The sequence below is a fragment of the Mustela erminea genome, chromosome 9 (genome assembly GCF_009829155.1).
Source record: "Mustela erminea isolate mMusErm1 chromosome 9, mMusErm1.Pri, whole genome shotgun sequence".
NCBI classification, from domain to species: Eukaryota; Metazoa; Chordata; class Mammalia; order Carnivora; family Mustelidae; genus Mustela; species Mustela erminea.
Window position 1 is genome coordinate 93403997 of NC_045622.1, and position 19033 is coordinate 93423029.

Below are 19033 nucleotides of genomic sequence, written 5' to 3' on the forward strand. Positions count from 1 at the left end.
TTCTTCCTTACCGATTTGAATTCCTTTTATTTCTTTTTGTTGTCTGATTGCTGAGACTAAGACTTCCAGTACTATGTTGAATAAAAGTGGTGAGAGTGGACATCCTGACTTGAACCTGGTGTTAGGGGAAAAGCTGTTTTTCCCCATTGAGGGTGATGTTTATTGTGGGTTTTTCATATATGCCCTTCATTATGTTGAGGTATGTTCCCTCTAGACCTACTTTGTTGAGGACTTTTATCATGAATGGATGTTGTACTTTGTCAAATGCTTTTTCTGTATTTATTGAAATGATCATACAATTTTTATCCTTTCTCTTAACTGATGTGATGTATCACATTGATTGATATATGAATATTGAATCACCATTGTATCCCGGGAGTAAATCATTTGATTGTGATGAATGATTTTTGTTAATGTATTGTTGGATTCAGTTTGTTAGTATTTTGTCGAGGATATTTGCACCTATGTTCATCAGAAATACTGGCCTATAGTTCTCTTGTGTCATTTCTTTATTTAAAATGAGTGAAATTTGTAATTATGTGGTTAATTTATTTTTAGGAACTTATGTTTAAATAAGAATGACACAGCTGCTAAAAATATACTGCCACTTTTTTATGGCAGTCTGAAACATCTGGTTCTTTATCCTACTCATCACACTATGCCCGCTGCTTAATATTATATTGTTTTACAACTTTAATTTATAGATATCTTTATTTCAACCAAGCCAGAGCATAGTTTAAAGGTCGCATTGATAAGAATAGATAGATGGGTTAATATTCATGCCCTGAACCTCCCACATGCAGCTCATGGAGTTAATCACTGCTGTGTAATTACTCTAGTTCATAATTTCTGAGATACAACTTCTCTAAAATAAGGATGCATGTTACAATTGATGACAACCTAGGTTTGATGATATAGTTATAGTAAATATACAATTAAATTGCTCTTATACCTAGTGTTTAAATGTTCATAAGTTTCATATCCAAAAAATATTTATTTATTTTAAAAGATTTTATTTATTAATTTGAGAGAGAGCACAAGCAGGGGGAGAAGCAGAGGCAGAGGGAGAAGGCTCCCCACTGAGAGGGGAGCCCCATGCAGGACTCCATCCCAGTACCCTGAGATCATGAAGTGAGCTGAAGTCAAATGCTCAGTGGACTATGCCACCCAGGTGCCCATCCAAAAAAAAAACTTCTAAAAGAAGTGTGCATGGGGACGCCTGGGTGGCTCAGTTGCTTGGACGACTGCCTTCGGCTCAGGTCATGATCCCAGAGTCCTGGGATCGAGTCCCGCATCGGGCTCCCAGCTCCATGGGGAGTCTGCTTCGCTCTCTGACCTTCTCCGCTCTCTGGCCTTCTCCTCGCTCATGCTCTCTCTCACTGTCTCTCTCTCAAATAAATAAATAAAATCTTTAAAAAAAAAAAAAAAGTGTGCATGAGTGCTTAGGTTTATTTGTGATATTTCAGAACTAATTTTTTAAGTATGAGAAGAAAATATTGCCTGTTAAGAGTTTCCCTTGAAATACACAAATTCACAAATAGATTTGAGTCAAAGTTTACTGTTGCTATACTGTACAACAGGCCTGGTGCCAAAAAAGTATATCAGATATTTATCAAATGTTTTTTTGTGGTCCAAAAGCTGTGGGCCAGGTGCAGGTACAGTGGGAACAGATGCTATATATGGGATGTGATGATTGGGCCCCCAAAGGCTACCACAGCTGTGTTCCCCTGATACTTTTTTCACTTTCTGTTGTCACCAGCGAAGGCAATGAGGCAGTATTCCTCTGAAGAAAAAAGAGCTCCTTTAGAGATTAATTGCCTTTCTGTATTTGAAAATTACACTAAAATTTCAGTTGTTAAATACTGTGGTGCTACAGTAATAGTCAAAAGAGAAATCAGTGGATCAGAATAGATACCACAAAAATACACCTTAATCAGCAAGCACCCTTCCCTCAACTACCAACATTTGGAAAGTCCTGTAAGTTTTTCTTCTATTCAAATATTTCGTAGTGTTGCAACACTGTTGCACTGGCGATCTTCAAAAGTTACTATATAAAAAAGTTTTATTACCACATGGTTTTTACTAGTCATCATTAATGGCTGCTTTTGAATTTGTATATCACAGCGTACTCCTCAGTTGTTGAATGTTTAGGTTGCTGACAGTGCTTACCTATTACCAATAATGGTTTTCTGTATAAGGTTTTTTCTGCATTCCACGTAATTTTCTTAGGAAAGATGGCTAGCAGTGGAATTACTAAGCCAATGAGTCTTTTGATGGCTTTGATACAAAATGCCAAACATCTACCAAAAGATTTGGGCCAGTTACATTGCCATCATCAAGGTCGGAAAGTATTCATTTCATCGGTAGCTTCCCCAGAATTTGGCAATTGAACTAATTGCTAACTTTTGTTATTGTTTACTAAACACGATCCCTTTACATGTGATGAATCATTTAATCCTCACAATAACCCTGCGAGATAGAATTTGCCTATTTGATAGATAAAGAAACGGGCAAAAGGGATTTACCAGAAGTCTCAAAGTTGGATTTATTTGAACTCCAGGAGATTGGCCACAGCACTCACACCCTTTGGCCGTGCCACACAGCCTCTGACTTAACATTTGTAAAACAAGTGTACTTTAAAAAATATCTCTCCTGCATTGTAACATAAATTTCTTTATCCTTTAATTGCATTTTTATTTTCTTATTTTAATTTTTTCTAAAGTTTTTTTTTTCTTTTTTTCTTTTTTTTTTTAAGTAATCTCTACACTGAAGGTTGGGCTTGAACCTATAATCCTGAGATAGAGCCGCATGCTCCACAGACTGAGCCAGCCACACATCCCTTTAATCATATTTTTTTTTTTTTTAAAAGATTTTATTTATTTATTTGTCAGAGACAGAGGGAGAGAGAATGAGCAAGCACAGGCAGACAGAGAGGCAGGCAGAAGCAGAGGGAGAAGCAGGCTCCCTGCTGAGCAAGGAGCCCGATATGGGACTCGATCCCAGGACCCTGGGATCATGACCTGAGCCGAAGGCAGTCGCTTAACCAACTGAGCCACCCAGGCGTCCCTTTAATCATATTTTTAAAATAAAAGTTTTTGTATGCACTTTGCTCATTTTGTTCAAATTTAGATTTTTTAAATTTCATACAAACTCTTTATACAAAATCTTTAACTCCATCATACATGCAAAATTTTTTCTTTTTTTTTTTCTTTTTTTAAAGATTTTATTTATTTATTTGACATAGAGAGATCACAAGTATGTGGCGGGTGGGGGTGGGAGGAGGCTCCCTGCTCCACAGAGAGCCCACTGTGGGGCTGGATCCCAGGACCCTGCGATCATGACCTGTGCCAAAGGCAGAGGCTTCAACCCACTGAGCCATCCACGTACCCCGCTTTTGTCTTCTCTTTTAAAAATACCCTTCAATTTGCCCATCTTTTCTCTTTTGATTTTTATTGTTAGATTTAAGGTATCCTTACAAGAAATTTGAAAGCAATTAGTTCTGTTTTGTCTTTGCTGTCTATTACTTGTCTTTAAATAGCTGTCGCAAATACAGTAAAATATTTTCCTATGTTGTCTTTGAGATCATTTGAAGTTTTAGGTTTTACATTTAGGTTTGTGAACCATTTCAAGTTAAATTTTTTTTGTAATACAAAGTGGAGATCAAAGTTCATTCATCAAAGTTCATATCACATAGACATCCGGTTGTTCCAGCGCCACATCTTAAGAACCCTGTCATTTCCCTCTTGAGTCACCTGTCAGGTTTGCTCTGAACTGCAGATCCTTTATCCAGCAGCTTACTTGACCGTCTCCATGTGGATGTCTAAAACACACGTTAGAACTAAAGGCCAAAACTAAGCTCCTTTACATTGTTCCAGTCTTTTCTTCTCTTTCCCATTTCGGGAAACAGTAAAGCTAGTAGTTCAGGATAAAAACTTGGAGCTGTCCTTCACTCCTTTTTTCCTGTTTCAGGGTAAATTCAGTGTATTATAACTTACCTTGCTGATATTTTCAAAATATACCCAGAATTGCAGTTTATCTCCACTGCTGTCTAATCCAATATACCATTATCTTTTCTGAATTATTTCACTAGTCTCTGGCCTAACTTCTCTGCTTTTGGCATTTGTCCCCCTGTAGACTATTCATAGCAATCAGTAAGATCCTTATACAAGGTCATATGTTGTCATTTGTTCAAATCTCCGCAATGGTTCTCCATGTAACTCATAGTAAAAGACAAGAATTTATAATAGTGTAAAGGTCTTACATGACTTTGTTCCTTTTCTGACCTCATCCCCATGAAATCATTCCTTTGCTCGTTCTGTTCTAGCCTCACTTACCTCTGCATTTCCTTGAACATACTAGGCATGCTCCCACCTCAGCCTCTTTGAACCTTCTATTTTCTCTGTTTGGATACTTCACTCCACCAAGATTCTTCATAGCTTGCCTTGTCTCCTTGAAATCCTTTAAAATATTAACTACTCAGTAGGTCTTTCCCTTACTCCAGTATTTAAAATGACATTCTGTTCTCCACTTTGGTCTATTTAATGTTTCTTCCCAGCTATACTCTTCTCCATCACATTCTTCTCATACTTGTGCTTTTATGACACTTGACTAAAACGTCTACAAAGGCAGGGACTTATCTTTCTTATTTTCTCCTGTATCCCCAGTATATAAAACACTAGTAAAAACTCAGTTATTTTCTGGATGCACTGATGAAAATTCATTTTTTTCCCAAAATACTAATGAGTTTATCTCAGTATAAGATATTTGTACAACCATCATTCTGGTCATAGGAATAAACATTTTGTTTCCTTATGTGAAAATATAAAACACTTTGAAATCCAAATATGGGATTTAATTGCATCTGGGTATGAACCACAAAGTAAGATTTTAAATGTAATCTGAGAGCTACTTAGATTATGCCTCTGTAATATGGCATATTTTGTACACCTTGGCTTGGTTATAGTGACATATTGTGGATGACCTAACAGACAGTGGGAAGGCTTGTATTACTATATTTCAAGACTTGCTGTAATTAGGTCAGTGTGGTATTGGCACAAGGATACTCAAACATACCAATAAAACATAAGAGAAAAATTAGAAGTACCCCCCCGTATATATGGTTATTTGATTTATGATAAAGATATACCAGTAGTTCAGGGCAGTGGAGACACCTGTTGGTTTTTCAGCAAGTAATGCTGGAATACTTGGATACCCCTGTGGAAAAAGAAATGAACCTTGCCTCCTCCCTCACTTCATACACAGAATTAAGTTGAGGTGGATCAGGTACCAGAATATGAAACATGAAATAATAAAGGTTGGTGAAAAAATAAGAGAAGGTCTTCATGATGTTATAGTAGGCAAACATTTAAAAAGCTCTAACTGTAAAATATATATTTGTATAAATATATATTTTATATATTCATATTCACATATATATCTGTAAATAGAACTTCATCAAAAGTAAGAATGTCTTTTTATCAGAGATACTAGTAAAAGAATAAAAGGCAAACCCCAGACTGGGAGAAGATATTTGCAATAAATATTTCCAACAAAGGACCCATATCTGGTACATATATAAAGAGTTCCTTCAAATCAGTAAGGAAAAGACAACCTGTGGTTGGTTCTTTTTTTAATGGTGAAAACAACAGGCACTTCAGAAATGAGGATATCCAAATGGCCATAAGCACATGACAAAATATTCAACACCAGTACTAATCAAGGAAATACAAATTGAAACCACATTGAGATGCTACTTCATTATTTCTCTAAAACAGCTAAATTCTTTTTTATAACTTGTTTTTCTATTTCTTTTTGAGTCAATTTTATGTTATATTTTTTCTAGAAAATTAACAATTATATAAACTTTCCAATTTATTGGCATAAAAGTCCACATTTTCCCTATAATCTTTAAAAATCTCTTTTTGATCTTTCTGTTTTATTTTTTTGTTTTTTTTTTTTAATTTTTAATTTTTTATAAACATATAATATATTTTTATCCCCAGGGGTACAGGTCTGTGAATTGCCAGGTTTACACACTTCACAGCACTCACCATAGCACATACCCTCCCCAGTGTCCATAACCCCACCCTCCTTCTCCCAACACCCCTCCCTCCAGCAACCCTCAGTTTGTTTTGTGAGATTGAGAGTCACTTATGGTTTGTCTCCCTCCCAATCCCATCTTGTTTCATTTATTCTTTTCCTACCCCCTTAATCCCCCATGTTGCTTCACCACTTCCTCATATCAGGGAGATCATATGATAGTTGTCTTTTTCCACTTGACTTACTTTGCTAAGCATGGTATGCTCTAGTTCCATCCACGTTGTCGCAAATGGCATGATTTCATATCTTTTGATGGCTGCATAGTATTCCATTGTGTATATATACCACATCTTCTTTATCCATTCATCTGTTGATGGACATCTAGGTTCTTTCCATAGTTTGGCTATTGTAGACATTGCTGCTATAAACATTCGGGTGCATGTGCCCCTTCGGATCACTACGTTTGTATCTTTAGGGTAAATACCCAGTAGTGCAATTGCTGGTCATAGGGCAGTTCTATTTTCAACATTTTGAGGATCCTCCATGCTGTTTTCCAGAGTGGTTGCACCAGCTTGCATTCCCACCAACAGTGTAGGAGGGTTCCCCTTTCTCCATATCCTCGCCAGCATCTGTCATTTCCTGACTTGTTAATTTTAGCCATTCTAACTGGTGTGAGGTGATATCTCATTGTAGTTTTTATTTAAAACAGCTAAATTTAAAGGACTGACAGTACTAATAGATTCTCATACTTTCTGGTAAGAGTTTAAATTTGTACATCACAGGAGTTAGAAAACTCCTTGGTCGTGGGACGCCTCGGTGGCACAGTCAGTTAAGCACCCGACTCTTGGTTTTGGCTCAGGTTGTGATCTTGAGGTTGTGGAATTGAGCCCCACCTTAGAGCCCACACTCAGTTCAGAGTCTTTTTGTCCCTCTGCCTCCCCCTTGCACCTACCCCCATTCATACTCTCTGTCTCAAATAAATAAATAAAAATCTTTTAAAAAAAACTGGTTGTATCTTATAAAACTAAATATATGCCTGCCCTAAGACCCACTGCTGAGTATATATCCAAGGAAAAGGAGCAAATATGTCTATCAAAAGGTAGTTGCAGAAATGTTCGTAGTAGATTTATTCATCATAGCCCAAAACTGGAAAGAGTCCAAATGCTTATCAGTATGATAATGAACAAACATGAATGAACAAACAGTGAACAAACAGTGTATTCACATGGTAGACATTACATATCAATTAAAAAAAAAATAAACTACTATACACAAAAAACATTCAGTTTTGTAAACCTTAGATATTGTATTGAGAAAGAATCTACAAAAGCGTATAGATTATATATACATGGAAGGGAACATGCTGTTTGATTGCATTTATATGAGGTTTAAGGACAGGCAGAGCTAATTTATGGTGATAGAACGTAACGACACTGGTTGCATCTGGGATTTGGGTTGGGTTGCCCAAGGGAATCCTTTGGAGTCTTAGAAACATTCTAAATGTTTTATATCTTGAGATGAGAGGTTGTTACAGGGATATATACACATATAAAAATTCACTGATTTATATACTTTAGTGTTTATTACACTTTACTTTTTATTTTAGTAAAAGGTTACCCTTTTACAATTTTATAATTGTAGAATTGGCTGATTTCAATAAAATGGACAGTTAGCCATTAACTATTATGAGATAACCTAAAAGAAGCCAAAAGACGTATACTTCAAAAGTTTTCTAACTCTCAGGAAATATTAATTCACTAACATTTTTCTAATTTTTTTTTCCAGCCCCTGACCTTTTTGAGCCTGGGAAATGCTTACCTTGCTCTGAAGAATATCAGTGGGGCACTTGAGGCCTTTAGACAGGCTTTGAAATTAACGACCAAATGCCCAGAATGTGAAAACAGCCTGAAGTTGATACGCTGTATGCAGTTTTATCCTTTTCTGTACAACATCACCTCTTCTGTTTGCAGTGGTAAGCAGCTGTTAAATGCTGGCAAAATAATGAGCTCAACCAGGGTTCCTGTTCTGATCAGCAGAACACAGAAAATGATTTTCTCCATTTTTCCCAGGGATTTTACATCACTAGTACAATTCTACATACATCAGAAGGAAATTAATTCATTACTTACATATACATGCCTTAGGGTATTGTGTCTAATTCTGTCCTAGAACCCGCTGAAAAAGGCTGACTAAAGTGTATTCAACTGAGATTGATAGATGTGAGAGTTTTTTCTCTCCCCAGAATCTATGATGTTTCTTAATGACTGATATTCATGGTAACGGGTATATTTCATATATATATATATCTCCATATAGACAACCTGCAATAAGATTTAAAGATCTGATCCTCATTCACTGAAATATACCCCCTTGCTTTTCAGTGAAGATGATCCAGATCTTGACTGCACCTTTAAACTAGTCACCTGACACTGAGGGGTATCTTCTTGCATACTTCCACTTTCTCCCACAGCCACCAGTGTATATATATACATATATACATGTATACGCACACACACACACACACATACATGTGCATAAGTGTGTTCATCTGGGTAAAAAGTTATTTGAGTCAATAACTATCTGAACTATTGTAAATTCATCGGTTAGAACTCCTTAAGGGTTCCATTATGTTTATTTACTTGTTTAATTTTCACTGTAAGAATAAGAAACATTCGGCTTGAGTTAGGAGAGGCGAGGTTTACATATATATGGACCCTCAGAACCTTGCTGTTGTAGAACACACCATGGGTGCTTTGTTAGTGCTCAAATCAGATTGTAATATGCAAGCAGAGCATTATCAGTCGATCATCTGTTCACTTAAGGAAAAAATACATCCTGTAAATGGTTTTCCATTCACTGTGCTAGACTGCCTTGGGATCTTATTGAAATGATAGGCAGTAATACTGTAGTGTACATTTTTAAGTATCAGAGCCCAATTTTTTAGTGAAGAAATTAAAAACCTAGTAGCGGCAAAACTCCATTGCTCAGTTGTGGATGAGAACTGAGCACAATCTGGAGTTGATTGCATGAGTGTGGAAGGCCTAAGTGTGTCAACAACGCAACAGTGTGTAGCTGCGCGACGCAACAGAGTCCTGCAGACTCATGTCTGAGCCTTAGCTCTGCCATTACGGTGTTTCTGATCCCCATAAAGTAGCATCTGTCCTCATCTATGAAATGAAAGGGAAAATCTGTCCCATAGACTTGTTGGTAGGATTAAATAAGGTCCTTATCACATGATAGGTATTGGGTAAAAGTAAGCCATTAGAAATTCATAATAAGTACAAAATAGTTCCACCTTAAAGGTGCGAGTTATGGATCTTTATCTTCTTACTTAATTCCAGAAAATATGTTGTGGTCTCTTAAATTCCCTAGATTACCTAACAATAGCCTTGTAAACAGAATTTCACTTTTCTCAATGAGCTGCTTTTATAAATAGTCTCATATTTTTTTACCTGCTTGCATCTCCCTTACCCCTCTTGATGTCTTTGTTATTGGAAAGAAGAGTTTTGTATATATAGAGTGACCCTCTTCTAAAAAGCCTTTTTGCTAATATTACTTCACATGCTTTTGCTTAGGATTTCAGTTTCTTGAAATTTATTATTTATGTCAGTCATGTCAAGAGATGGAATTCAGTTGTCTCGAACTTCTTCCCCAGAGCATAATTTCAACTAGCCCAGGAAACTAATAATCTGAAACTAATCTACGAAGTTGTAGTATCTTAATATTTAGTTGTCCAGGTATGCCACAGATACTATTACTTGATCTAATACAATGAAAGAAAATAATTTGACTTGGGAAGAGGGAATTTTTTTTTAGTTGTTTCAGAGAGAGCTCTTGAACAAATTTTTTTAATTTAGCCCCTTTTATGTTGCAATTAATTACTTTAGAAGAGAATCCACCATCTGCTAACTACTGATACCGCCTGATGGAAATGTATGCTATAGCATTTTCTAAGTTGACAACTTCATTGTCAATACTGAGTTCATTTCTGTATTGATTTTTTTCTTTGACAGTGTTTTTACATTACTGTTTCCACAGGAATCCTGTACATTCGTAATTACTTTGCTGAGTTCCAGCTTTGAAAAGCTGAAACTTCAAAGCAACAAGTATCTCCTTGAACTTGAACTTCTTGTATTTGAAAACCCAGTTTAATCTTCTTTATCTCTGGGCTTTACTAAATGGTTGAGGATAAAAAAGAGAAAAACCTGTGACTAGTGGTTGCATTTCTGTACCTTCAGATGATTGTCTGCCTTTTGCTTTTTCACTTTTGCAATATTGAAATAATTTTAAAATATTGAAATAACTTCATAAGTTGTCCTACTTGTCTGAGACATTATCTTTCTGAAGTTTTTATTATGACAGTATGAAGTTTTCAAGATATCAACAAGGCTTATGATTCTTTTTCCATATAGTAATCAAGGAATTCATGTTGATTTTTATTAGAGAAGAATTACAGCTGCCCTTACCCTCACCATCCCAACCTAAGTCATTACTTTATGAAAGTCTGTTTGAAAAGCTACAATTTAAGGGGCACCTGGGTGGCTCAGTGGATTAAAGCCTCTGCCTTCGGCTCGGGTCATGATCCCAGGGTCCTGGGATCGAGCCCCACATCGGGCTCTCTGCTCAGCAGGGAGTCTGCTTCTCCCTCTCTCTCTGCCTGTTGCTCTGCCTACTTGTGATCTCTATCAGATAAATAAATAAAATCTTTAAAAAAAAAAAAAAAGAAAAAAGCTACCATTAAAAAAAAAAGCTAGTATTTAATAGCTTTACAGATAAGATTTTCTACAAGATCAAAAATAACTAATTACTCTTAGAAAACGTTTCTTTAATAATTTTCTGACCATTGTTAGTCTTTAACAAATTATTTTCTTTAAAGATCCATGTTAGTAACTGTTTTTACAACCGCTATAACATAAATATCCATGTTAGTAACTGTTTTTACAGCCGCTATAACATAGTTACTATCTCTTGGATGATATGAACTTAATGCTAAAATTGTAGGCATAGGCAGTCTGTTAACATGAGCAAGTATTTTATTGCTTTTCATATGTAATCATGGAATTTTTCACAGATTTTCAGTATATGCTTCTTGGAATGTTTGCACAGGTACTTCGTTCAACTTAAAAACACACAATCACTGTGCTTACAAAATGTTTCCACTTGTAAAGGCTTTATAGCCAAAAACTATGTCAATGCATAATTATTTATCTGACAGTTTTTCTAAACTTCTGTTGACTACCATGTGTTAGGTGTATGTTCTTATATAGAAAGTACTTGACATCATCTCTCTCCTTTGAATAGCTTTTAATAAATTCTTCTCTTTTATAGGTAGTTTTATATCAGCACCCCAGTTTCAGCGATGCTGGGAAAGAAAGCTTTAATAGATTTGATTTTTAAATTGTCTACTCTTGAGCTAACTATTTAAAGAGAGGCTAGCACTTTCAGTTTTGATTAAACATTTATTGTGGCAGTTTTGAAATACATGCATTTTACCACATTTAATGGTTTGTTATTTCACAGTTTATCTTAAATAGAACTGAATGTGCCACTTTAACAAACCCATTCTTCAATAACAACAACTTTTTAAAGTAAAATGGAATCTGTTAAGTAAACTTGCAGTGCTTTCGAGTATAAGTAAGTTCTTTTCAGTGCCCAACACTAAAAAAGGACTTTTCTTTTAACTGGAAACAATATAGGTGTCAGAAAGAATGAAACTTTATGAAGTAATGATTATCTTCTCTAAGGACCAAAAATGGAAAATAAATTTTAGTAACAATATAAGCAGAATGATTAAATATTGGATCTGTCAAGAAGTCCAGAAAAATACACTTAGTGGATTTTACTCCAAAATATTTTCTAAGTACTTTTTCCTTCAACTTCACTAATTTGCTAATCAAAAAGTTTTATCTAACAAAGATATTTTTCTATTTAAACAGTCTAGATTATTTTATTATTATGTCTCTGATATGTATGGTTTTACTTTATTTTCAGTATTTTTCATCCAGTATTATTTTTCTTTTGTTAGGGAACATAAGAGTAATGTCTGGTCATATTTATTAGACATCAGTTACATGAGATGCTCACAGGTATGCCACTGACAATGGCTTTGGTATTTGCTGAATATAATTAAGCATCTAACCCAGAATTTCTCTAGTCTTTTCATAATTAACTAAGATACATGCCCACTTAAAAATACTGGCCCAGGGGCGTGTGGGTGTCTCGGTTGGGCGACTGCCTTCGGCTTAGGTCATGATTCTGGAGTCCCTGGATGGAGCCCCACATCAGGCTTCCTGCTCGGCAGGGAGTCTGCTTCTCCCTCTGACCCTCTCCCTTCTCATGCTCTCTCTCTCTCTCCTCCTCATTCTCTCTCTCTCAAATAAATAAAATCTTTAAAAAAAAAAAAAACTGACCCAGATCTTAAGAAATGACGAGTAAATGTTGTACAGTAGGACTCAGACTTTAATATCTATCTATGCTTAGAATTTTATGCTGGTTTTTCAATAATATGTATTTGAAAGCTTTCACCACTAGAGAAAAAAAAAATTTTTAACCTAATAATTTTATTTACCTAATAATTTTACTTACCTAAATCATCTCTTTTTATAATTTGGTTCATTACCTATAGTTTTAGTTTATGTTCTTCAACCTAAATTTCTGTAGATTTATAACTTGTGGCTTAAAGCAATTTTACCTGGAGTTTAGATTTTGAAGAAAAAGAAATCTTGCATTCTGCTGCCCTCCTGTGGACTACCCAGGATATGCTACCTGCAATTAAGACTTTTGCTTTATGACATTCTTCATAAAAATTAATGAACATGTCTGCTTTAAAAAACAAGACAAAGTCTTAAAGTTCCAGTTTTTACAGCATTTTTAATATGCTACTAGTTAGCTTCCCTCCATTTATTTCCATAAGAAGAAATAAAACTTTGGTTTAATATGCTACAGATTTCAAAATCCTTAAATGTAAACATATCCTGCAACAAAGCCGAATGTAACTCTCCTATGTTTTTAAGATTTTCATGTTTCTTTACTAAAAAGGGCTATAATTATTTGGTTTAGAAATTATTCTTTGACAAGTATCTATGTGGTAGAAGGGGAAGGTAAAGGTAAAGGCCCCTTTTGATGAGTTTAGAAGCAAAGATTGAGTTACTCAAGTCAAGTGTCACTCAGCGGTAGAGCCGAGATGGAAATCTGAGTCCTCTGCCTTCCAAGGCCACTGTGGTTCCTGTGCATAATTCTGTTACTCCCAATGAGTAATAACTTATTCCACTGCTATGATCGAAATAATTCATTCTTTTTTTTTTTTTAAGATTTTATTTATTTGTGACAGAGAGAGAGAGATACAGAGCGCAAGCACAGGCAGAGTGGCAGGCTAGAGGCAGAGAGAGAAGCAGGCTCCCTGCCGAGCAAGGAGCCCGATGCGGGACTCGATCCCAGGACGCTGGGATCATGACCTGAGCCGAAGGCAGCCGCTTAACCAACTGAGCCACCCAGGCACCCCCGAAATAATTCATTCTTGAGACATTCTTTGTGAAGGTGGTATAATCACTGACTTTTTATGTCATCACTGAAAAGAGTTACTTCCCTGTATAAAGCGTGAACCTGAACTAGATTATGGGGGCAGTCATAACCCTAAAGGCACATCTTAAACAGTCCCTTTTGGTGTTGCTTGTCACCTTTGTCCCTTCTGAATTTTGCGTCATTAGATTGCCACATAGCCTTGGATTATACACAGATCTGGCGGCTGTACTTGCCTTTTTTTTTTTTTTTTTTTTTAATCTTTTGGGATTCCCAGCATTTAGCTTTCATGAACAAAGTGTTTACCTTTGGTTTTCATAAGAGCTTAGGACAGTAAGTCAAATTCTGATAGCCAGTGGTTTTACACTTCACCCTCTGAAAGACATTAATATAAAATTATTCGTTTTAGTTTTCAAATACATTCTGGTTTTTGATGTGAACCTTTGAAATTTTTTTTCTTTTGAGGAATGAGCCTGTTGGCCCCTGCCTAAGATCTTTCCATAGTTCTCCTCCAGTTATTATAGATTGTTAACCTGGCCAAATAATATTTAAGAAAAAGTGAAATTTGATATGGATATAACCTTCTAAAGCAACAAAATGTTTTCTTTTAACTAAAGGAAACCGAGTGAAAAACTGCTTAGTTATTCATTTATCCAGTAGTGTCTGCCAGGCACTATTCTAGGAACTGGAAACCAAACAGAAAAAAAAAATTCCAGGTCTTATGGAGCTTCATTCTACTGGAGAGAAACAGGGAGCAGATGATAAATTTATTTTATTATAATAAAAAATAAACTCTTCTAACATCCTTTAGAGGATAGTGCTGAGGAGAAAATAGAGCAGGAGGTCAGCTAAGATTCAAACTGGATTGTTCAAAGAGGCCCCACTGAGAAAGTGATATTTGAGCAAAGTCTTGAAGGAGGTAAGCGTTTAGGCCACGCAGAAATACAGCATACAAGAGAGAATAGTTGTTGCAAAGGCTTTTGCAAGGAATAGCAAGAAGGCCTGTATGGTTGCAGCGGACTTACAAGAGATGAAAACAGAGGTGAATGGGAGGAGGATATAACCGTGTTTTTACTGCCTTGCAGACCATTCTAATAATTTGGGCTTTTATTCCAAGAAAAAGACGTATGATTTGGAAGGTTTTGAGCAGATAAGAAAAATGGTCTGATTTACATATTAGCAGGTTTCCTCTAGCTGTTCTATTGAAAATAGATTGTGATAGGGTAAGGGCACAAGCAGGAAGACCAATTAGGTTGCTCTGGCAAAAATACAGGTGAAAGATAGTATTGGCTTGAACCAGCCAGGTGAAGGGAGAGAAGGTGAAAAGTCATCATTGTATTTGGGTTGCATATTTGAAAACAGAACCAAGACACTACCAGAGGGAATATTGGAAACGAAGGAAAACGAGGTAATGGATAACTCCTAAATTTGGGACCTGAGCAACTGGTGCTATTTGGTAAGATTTGTAATCACCATTGGTTCTGTTAAATGAAATAGTAAAGTCTGAGGAAGGAGCAGGTTTAGGGAGACAAACAAGTTTGGCTTTGTAAATGTTAAGATTGATTTGCTTATTAAATGTTTCAGTGCAAGTGTTAGGGAGGCAGTTAGATATATGAGTGTCCTGATCGTCAGGGAAGAGCCCCAGGCTAGAGATAATAATTTGTGAGCCATGGGCTTAGGCATGGTGTTTTAAATCATGAGCTTGGATGAAGTTACCTCAGTGGTTAGTATAAAAAGGAAAGTAGGTCAACAGAGAATTACTAGGCTATTCCAGTCAACATTAGGAGGTTGAGAAGAGAAAGAACACTAAAGGAACAGCCAGCTAGACAGTAGGAACGTCAGGCAAGTATTTTGTCCCAGAAATAAAAATGTTTTTGAGAAGTAGTCGGTTGTATCATTACTATTGCACCCCATGGATGCATCCTAAGAGGTGAGTTGGATGAGGACAGAGAATAAGCCATTGAGTTTAGGAACATGGAAGTCGTTGGCAGTCTTCTACAAGTTTGTATGAAATGGGTTGTGAAGAGGGTTTTTGGAGATGGCTAACAACTCTTTCAAGGAGTTTTGCTAAAATGAGAAGAAGAAAATGAGATGGAAGTTAGAAAGGGATGAGGGATTAAGGATAAATTTGGTTTGGGTTTTACTCTAAAAATAGAACATTTTGCAGTATGTTTGCATAGGACTGATCCAGTAAGGAAGGAGAAATTAAGAATGCAAAAAAGAGAGAAGATAATTGTAGAAGCAAAGTTCTTGAATAGATGGGGGATGGAATCTGAGGCACTAACATAGGGTAGGGTTTGTCTTGAGATAGGAGTCAGGACAATATATAGGTATACTTGTGGACTTTTGATTGCTTCTCAGTGAAATGAGAGGCCAGTTGTCAGATCAGAGTGAAGAGAGGCAGAGGATGTTGTGGATAATGTTGAGGCAGGAAAGGCTGAAAACAGTGGACTCAGAATGAGAGTGACCAGAGAAGTTTCTAACTTTGGTATCTACATAAATGTCAGTGTCATTAATTAAGAGAGAGTATATGGAAAAGAAATAATTTCTGCAATGATGTAAGGCTGGAGAATAAGTTCCGCAACAGACATGTTCTTTTAGAGATGCCTCTGGCTCCCTCAGAGAGAATGTGGAAGGTGAGAAGAAAAGGCCAAGGGTGGAATCCTAGAAAATGCTACCATTTAAGGAGCAGAACCAGTGAAGGAGTAGAGGAGTACTGGGAAGTCAAGGGGGAGCTACGTCCTCAAGATCAAAAGAACAGAGGTTTTGAGAAGGAAAAAGAAATCAGTAGTAGTCTGTTCCGTGTTAGTTCCCCATGTGTGGGACAGATACCACTAGAGGCACACCAGCTTTCAGGTATTATTTAGGTTAACATTTTAAAATAGTTTTAGGGGGTGCCTGGTGGCTCAGTGGGTTAAAGCCTCTGCCTTCAGCTCAGGTCATGATCTCAGGGTCCTGGGATCGAGCCCCGCATCGGGCTCTCTGCTCAGCAGGAAGCCTGCTTCCTCCTCTCTCTGTCTGCCTCTCTGTCTACTTGTGATTTCTGTCTGTCAAATAAATAAATAAAATCTTAAAAAAAAAATAGTTTTAGCTCTTTCCACAGTTTGGCGACTATGGCCTTTGCTGCTAAATAAATAAATAGTTTTAGTATTAAAAATTTTTTTTAATAATTTTTAGTATTTATGGTTTATTTTGATGGGCACTAGGAAAAATATATAGCACATCAAACCTGTGATTCATGAATAGTGGTATTGATTTCTCATTTTAACATGATCTAAGATTATACAGTGAATCCGTTTAAAGAAAAACATTACATAAACAGTGGTGCCAGTACCTATGGAAAAATCATGGCAGTAGTTGGCAGATGAAGAGTGTGGAACGCCCTGGGCTTAACAGTTTAAGAAGTCATTGGTGACTTCATTTTATCAAAAGTATTTTCTGTAAAATGGGGAGATAGCTACACTAAAACAATAAGAATAAAGCTTAGGATAATAGAAGTGTTAAAATGAGCTCTTACTTTTAGAGCTATTGCCATAGTTTCTAAATTATAACTCATGTTTCAGCCTGTCACTCAGTGACTAAAATAACTTTAAAGCGAGTAGATAATGATTCCAAGAAATATTCTTTAGAAACATATTAATAGGATACAAATAAGGAAGATTTTTAAAATTCACCTGTTAGAAAGATTGAAAAAGTAACTATGTTTGAAATAAAACAAAAAATTTTGCCAGGGGAGTGAAAAAAGGGGGCATTTATCAGGAGGGCGTTCAGACCTCAGCATGTAATATCACAGCACGTGATTTTCTCTGCTCCCAGTGGTCTGTCGGAACTGAATCAGCACTGCCTTGTCTGTGATACTCTGGGAGGACGGAGACTGAGGGTAGCAACTGAGCCGTCAGTATAGACATTTCCGTAGCACTGCTTGACGTCAGTGGAGATTGTTACTCAGTTACGGAATACTTTTATTCACTGGTCTAAAAATAAATTTATAATATCTCTGAATTGCTGAGCTTGACACTTGAGGTGTGCAAATGGTCTCCACCAGTATTAGGGTTACTATCTTGAGTCTCCTAACGGAAGTCAGTCATATTTTGGGGTACTAAAGTAAGTTTAGAACACAGTTCTGCCTCCTTTCTGCTCTTTGTATAGTTTGAGGATACCCACTGGATTGCATCATTAATCCTATTTTATGATCACTTACCTACAGATAGGGTTGGGAAGTTATACTTCGACATCTTTCTTCGTATGTAGGCTCCCTCGTACATCAGGAGCTCACTGTAATTTCCTACACTTAGATCACTATGGACAAAGTGATTGCACATCTATGAGAAGATAGTAAGGATGAGCAACATGGGGTCTGTTTAATCTAGCCCTTAGTAATGATTGAACAAGGTACTTTTAATATGGTTTGTGACTGCAGTTGTAGATCAGTCTCCTGATAAGAACTGAAGGCAGCTAATCCTGTAAGTTAGGCAAGTTGATTGGTTGCTGTCATTCTTTTTAAATTTCAGCTTCCGTTCATTGTTGGTGATGTTTTTAGAGCTATTTTGCCATCCTATATAGGAAGCATTTGCACGACTCTTCTCCTTCAAAAAGATTATTCTGATTCAGAACTTGTGCACCCACACACGTGCGTATGCACACACACATACACACACACTGGAAGTCCATTCTGCGTTGGTGGAATGAGCTCTCTCTCTTTTTTTTTTTTTTAAGTGATTTGTGCCTCTGTAAGTTCTTTCTGTGCTCTATCAGCCAGCCATTTGAGGTGAATTCCCAGCTTTGAAATTTTTAACACTATTAGCACTAAGTCTTTAAACCCTTTTACAAATTTAATCATTGAATGATTTCTACTCAGTTTCATGGCTTGATGGAAATAAAGCAGTTAAAACTGATAATCACTACAAAAGAACATTAGTTAGTTTTAAAATATGTATGACTGAGGCTCTCTGGCGTATATATGTGTATGTGGAATGCTGGCTTTGGTTTTTTTTCCGCCTTTTTTCTTCCAGTGTTGTAATTACTAGTAGTCAGATAGTATTTCATACTAAACTACCATGCTCTTTGACCAAGAAAATTTCTTAACTTTTTTTTTTAATGTATTTTATTTATTTATTTGTCAGAGAGAGGGAGAGTACAAGCAGTGAGAGCAGCAGGCAGGAGGAGAAGTAGGCTTCCTGCTGAGCAAAGAGCCTGATGTAGGACTTGCCCAGGACTCCTGGGATCACGACCCAAGCCGAAGGCAGATGCTTAACTGACTGAGCCACCCAAGCATCCCATCTCTTAACTTTTTCTTAGTCAGCAAGGTTTATTTGGTTATGATCTTGAAAATGCAGGAGAAATTTAAATTTCATAGCTTTGGATTTATCTTCTCATTTAATTGCTTTTTATAATAACAAGCCTAAATTCACCATTTGAAATTTGTCAAACCCAAAGCAATTTAAACCTTTTTAGCTATCAGACACAGGTTAACAAC

General features: G+C 36.4%; 1 protein-coding gene across 3 annotated transcripts in view; it reads left to right on the top strand.

The window, feature by feature from the left end:
- The window catches only part of TTC17 (tetratricopeptide repeat domain 17), a 117554-nt gene that overhangs the window by 46499 nt on the left and 52022 nt on the right, over positions 1–19033 (top strand). For all 3 annotated transcript variants that reach the window (XM_032360411.1, XM_032360412.1, XM_032360413.1), the window contains exon 16: positions 7825–8011. In XM_032360411.1, coding sequence (XP_032216302.1) covers positions 7825–8011 — 187 coding nt within the window. The remainder of the gene's footprint in view (positions 1–7824; positions 8012–19033) is intronic.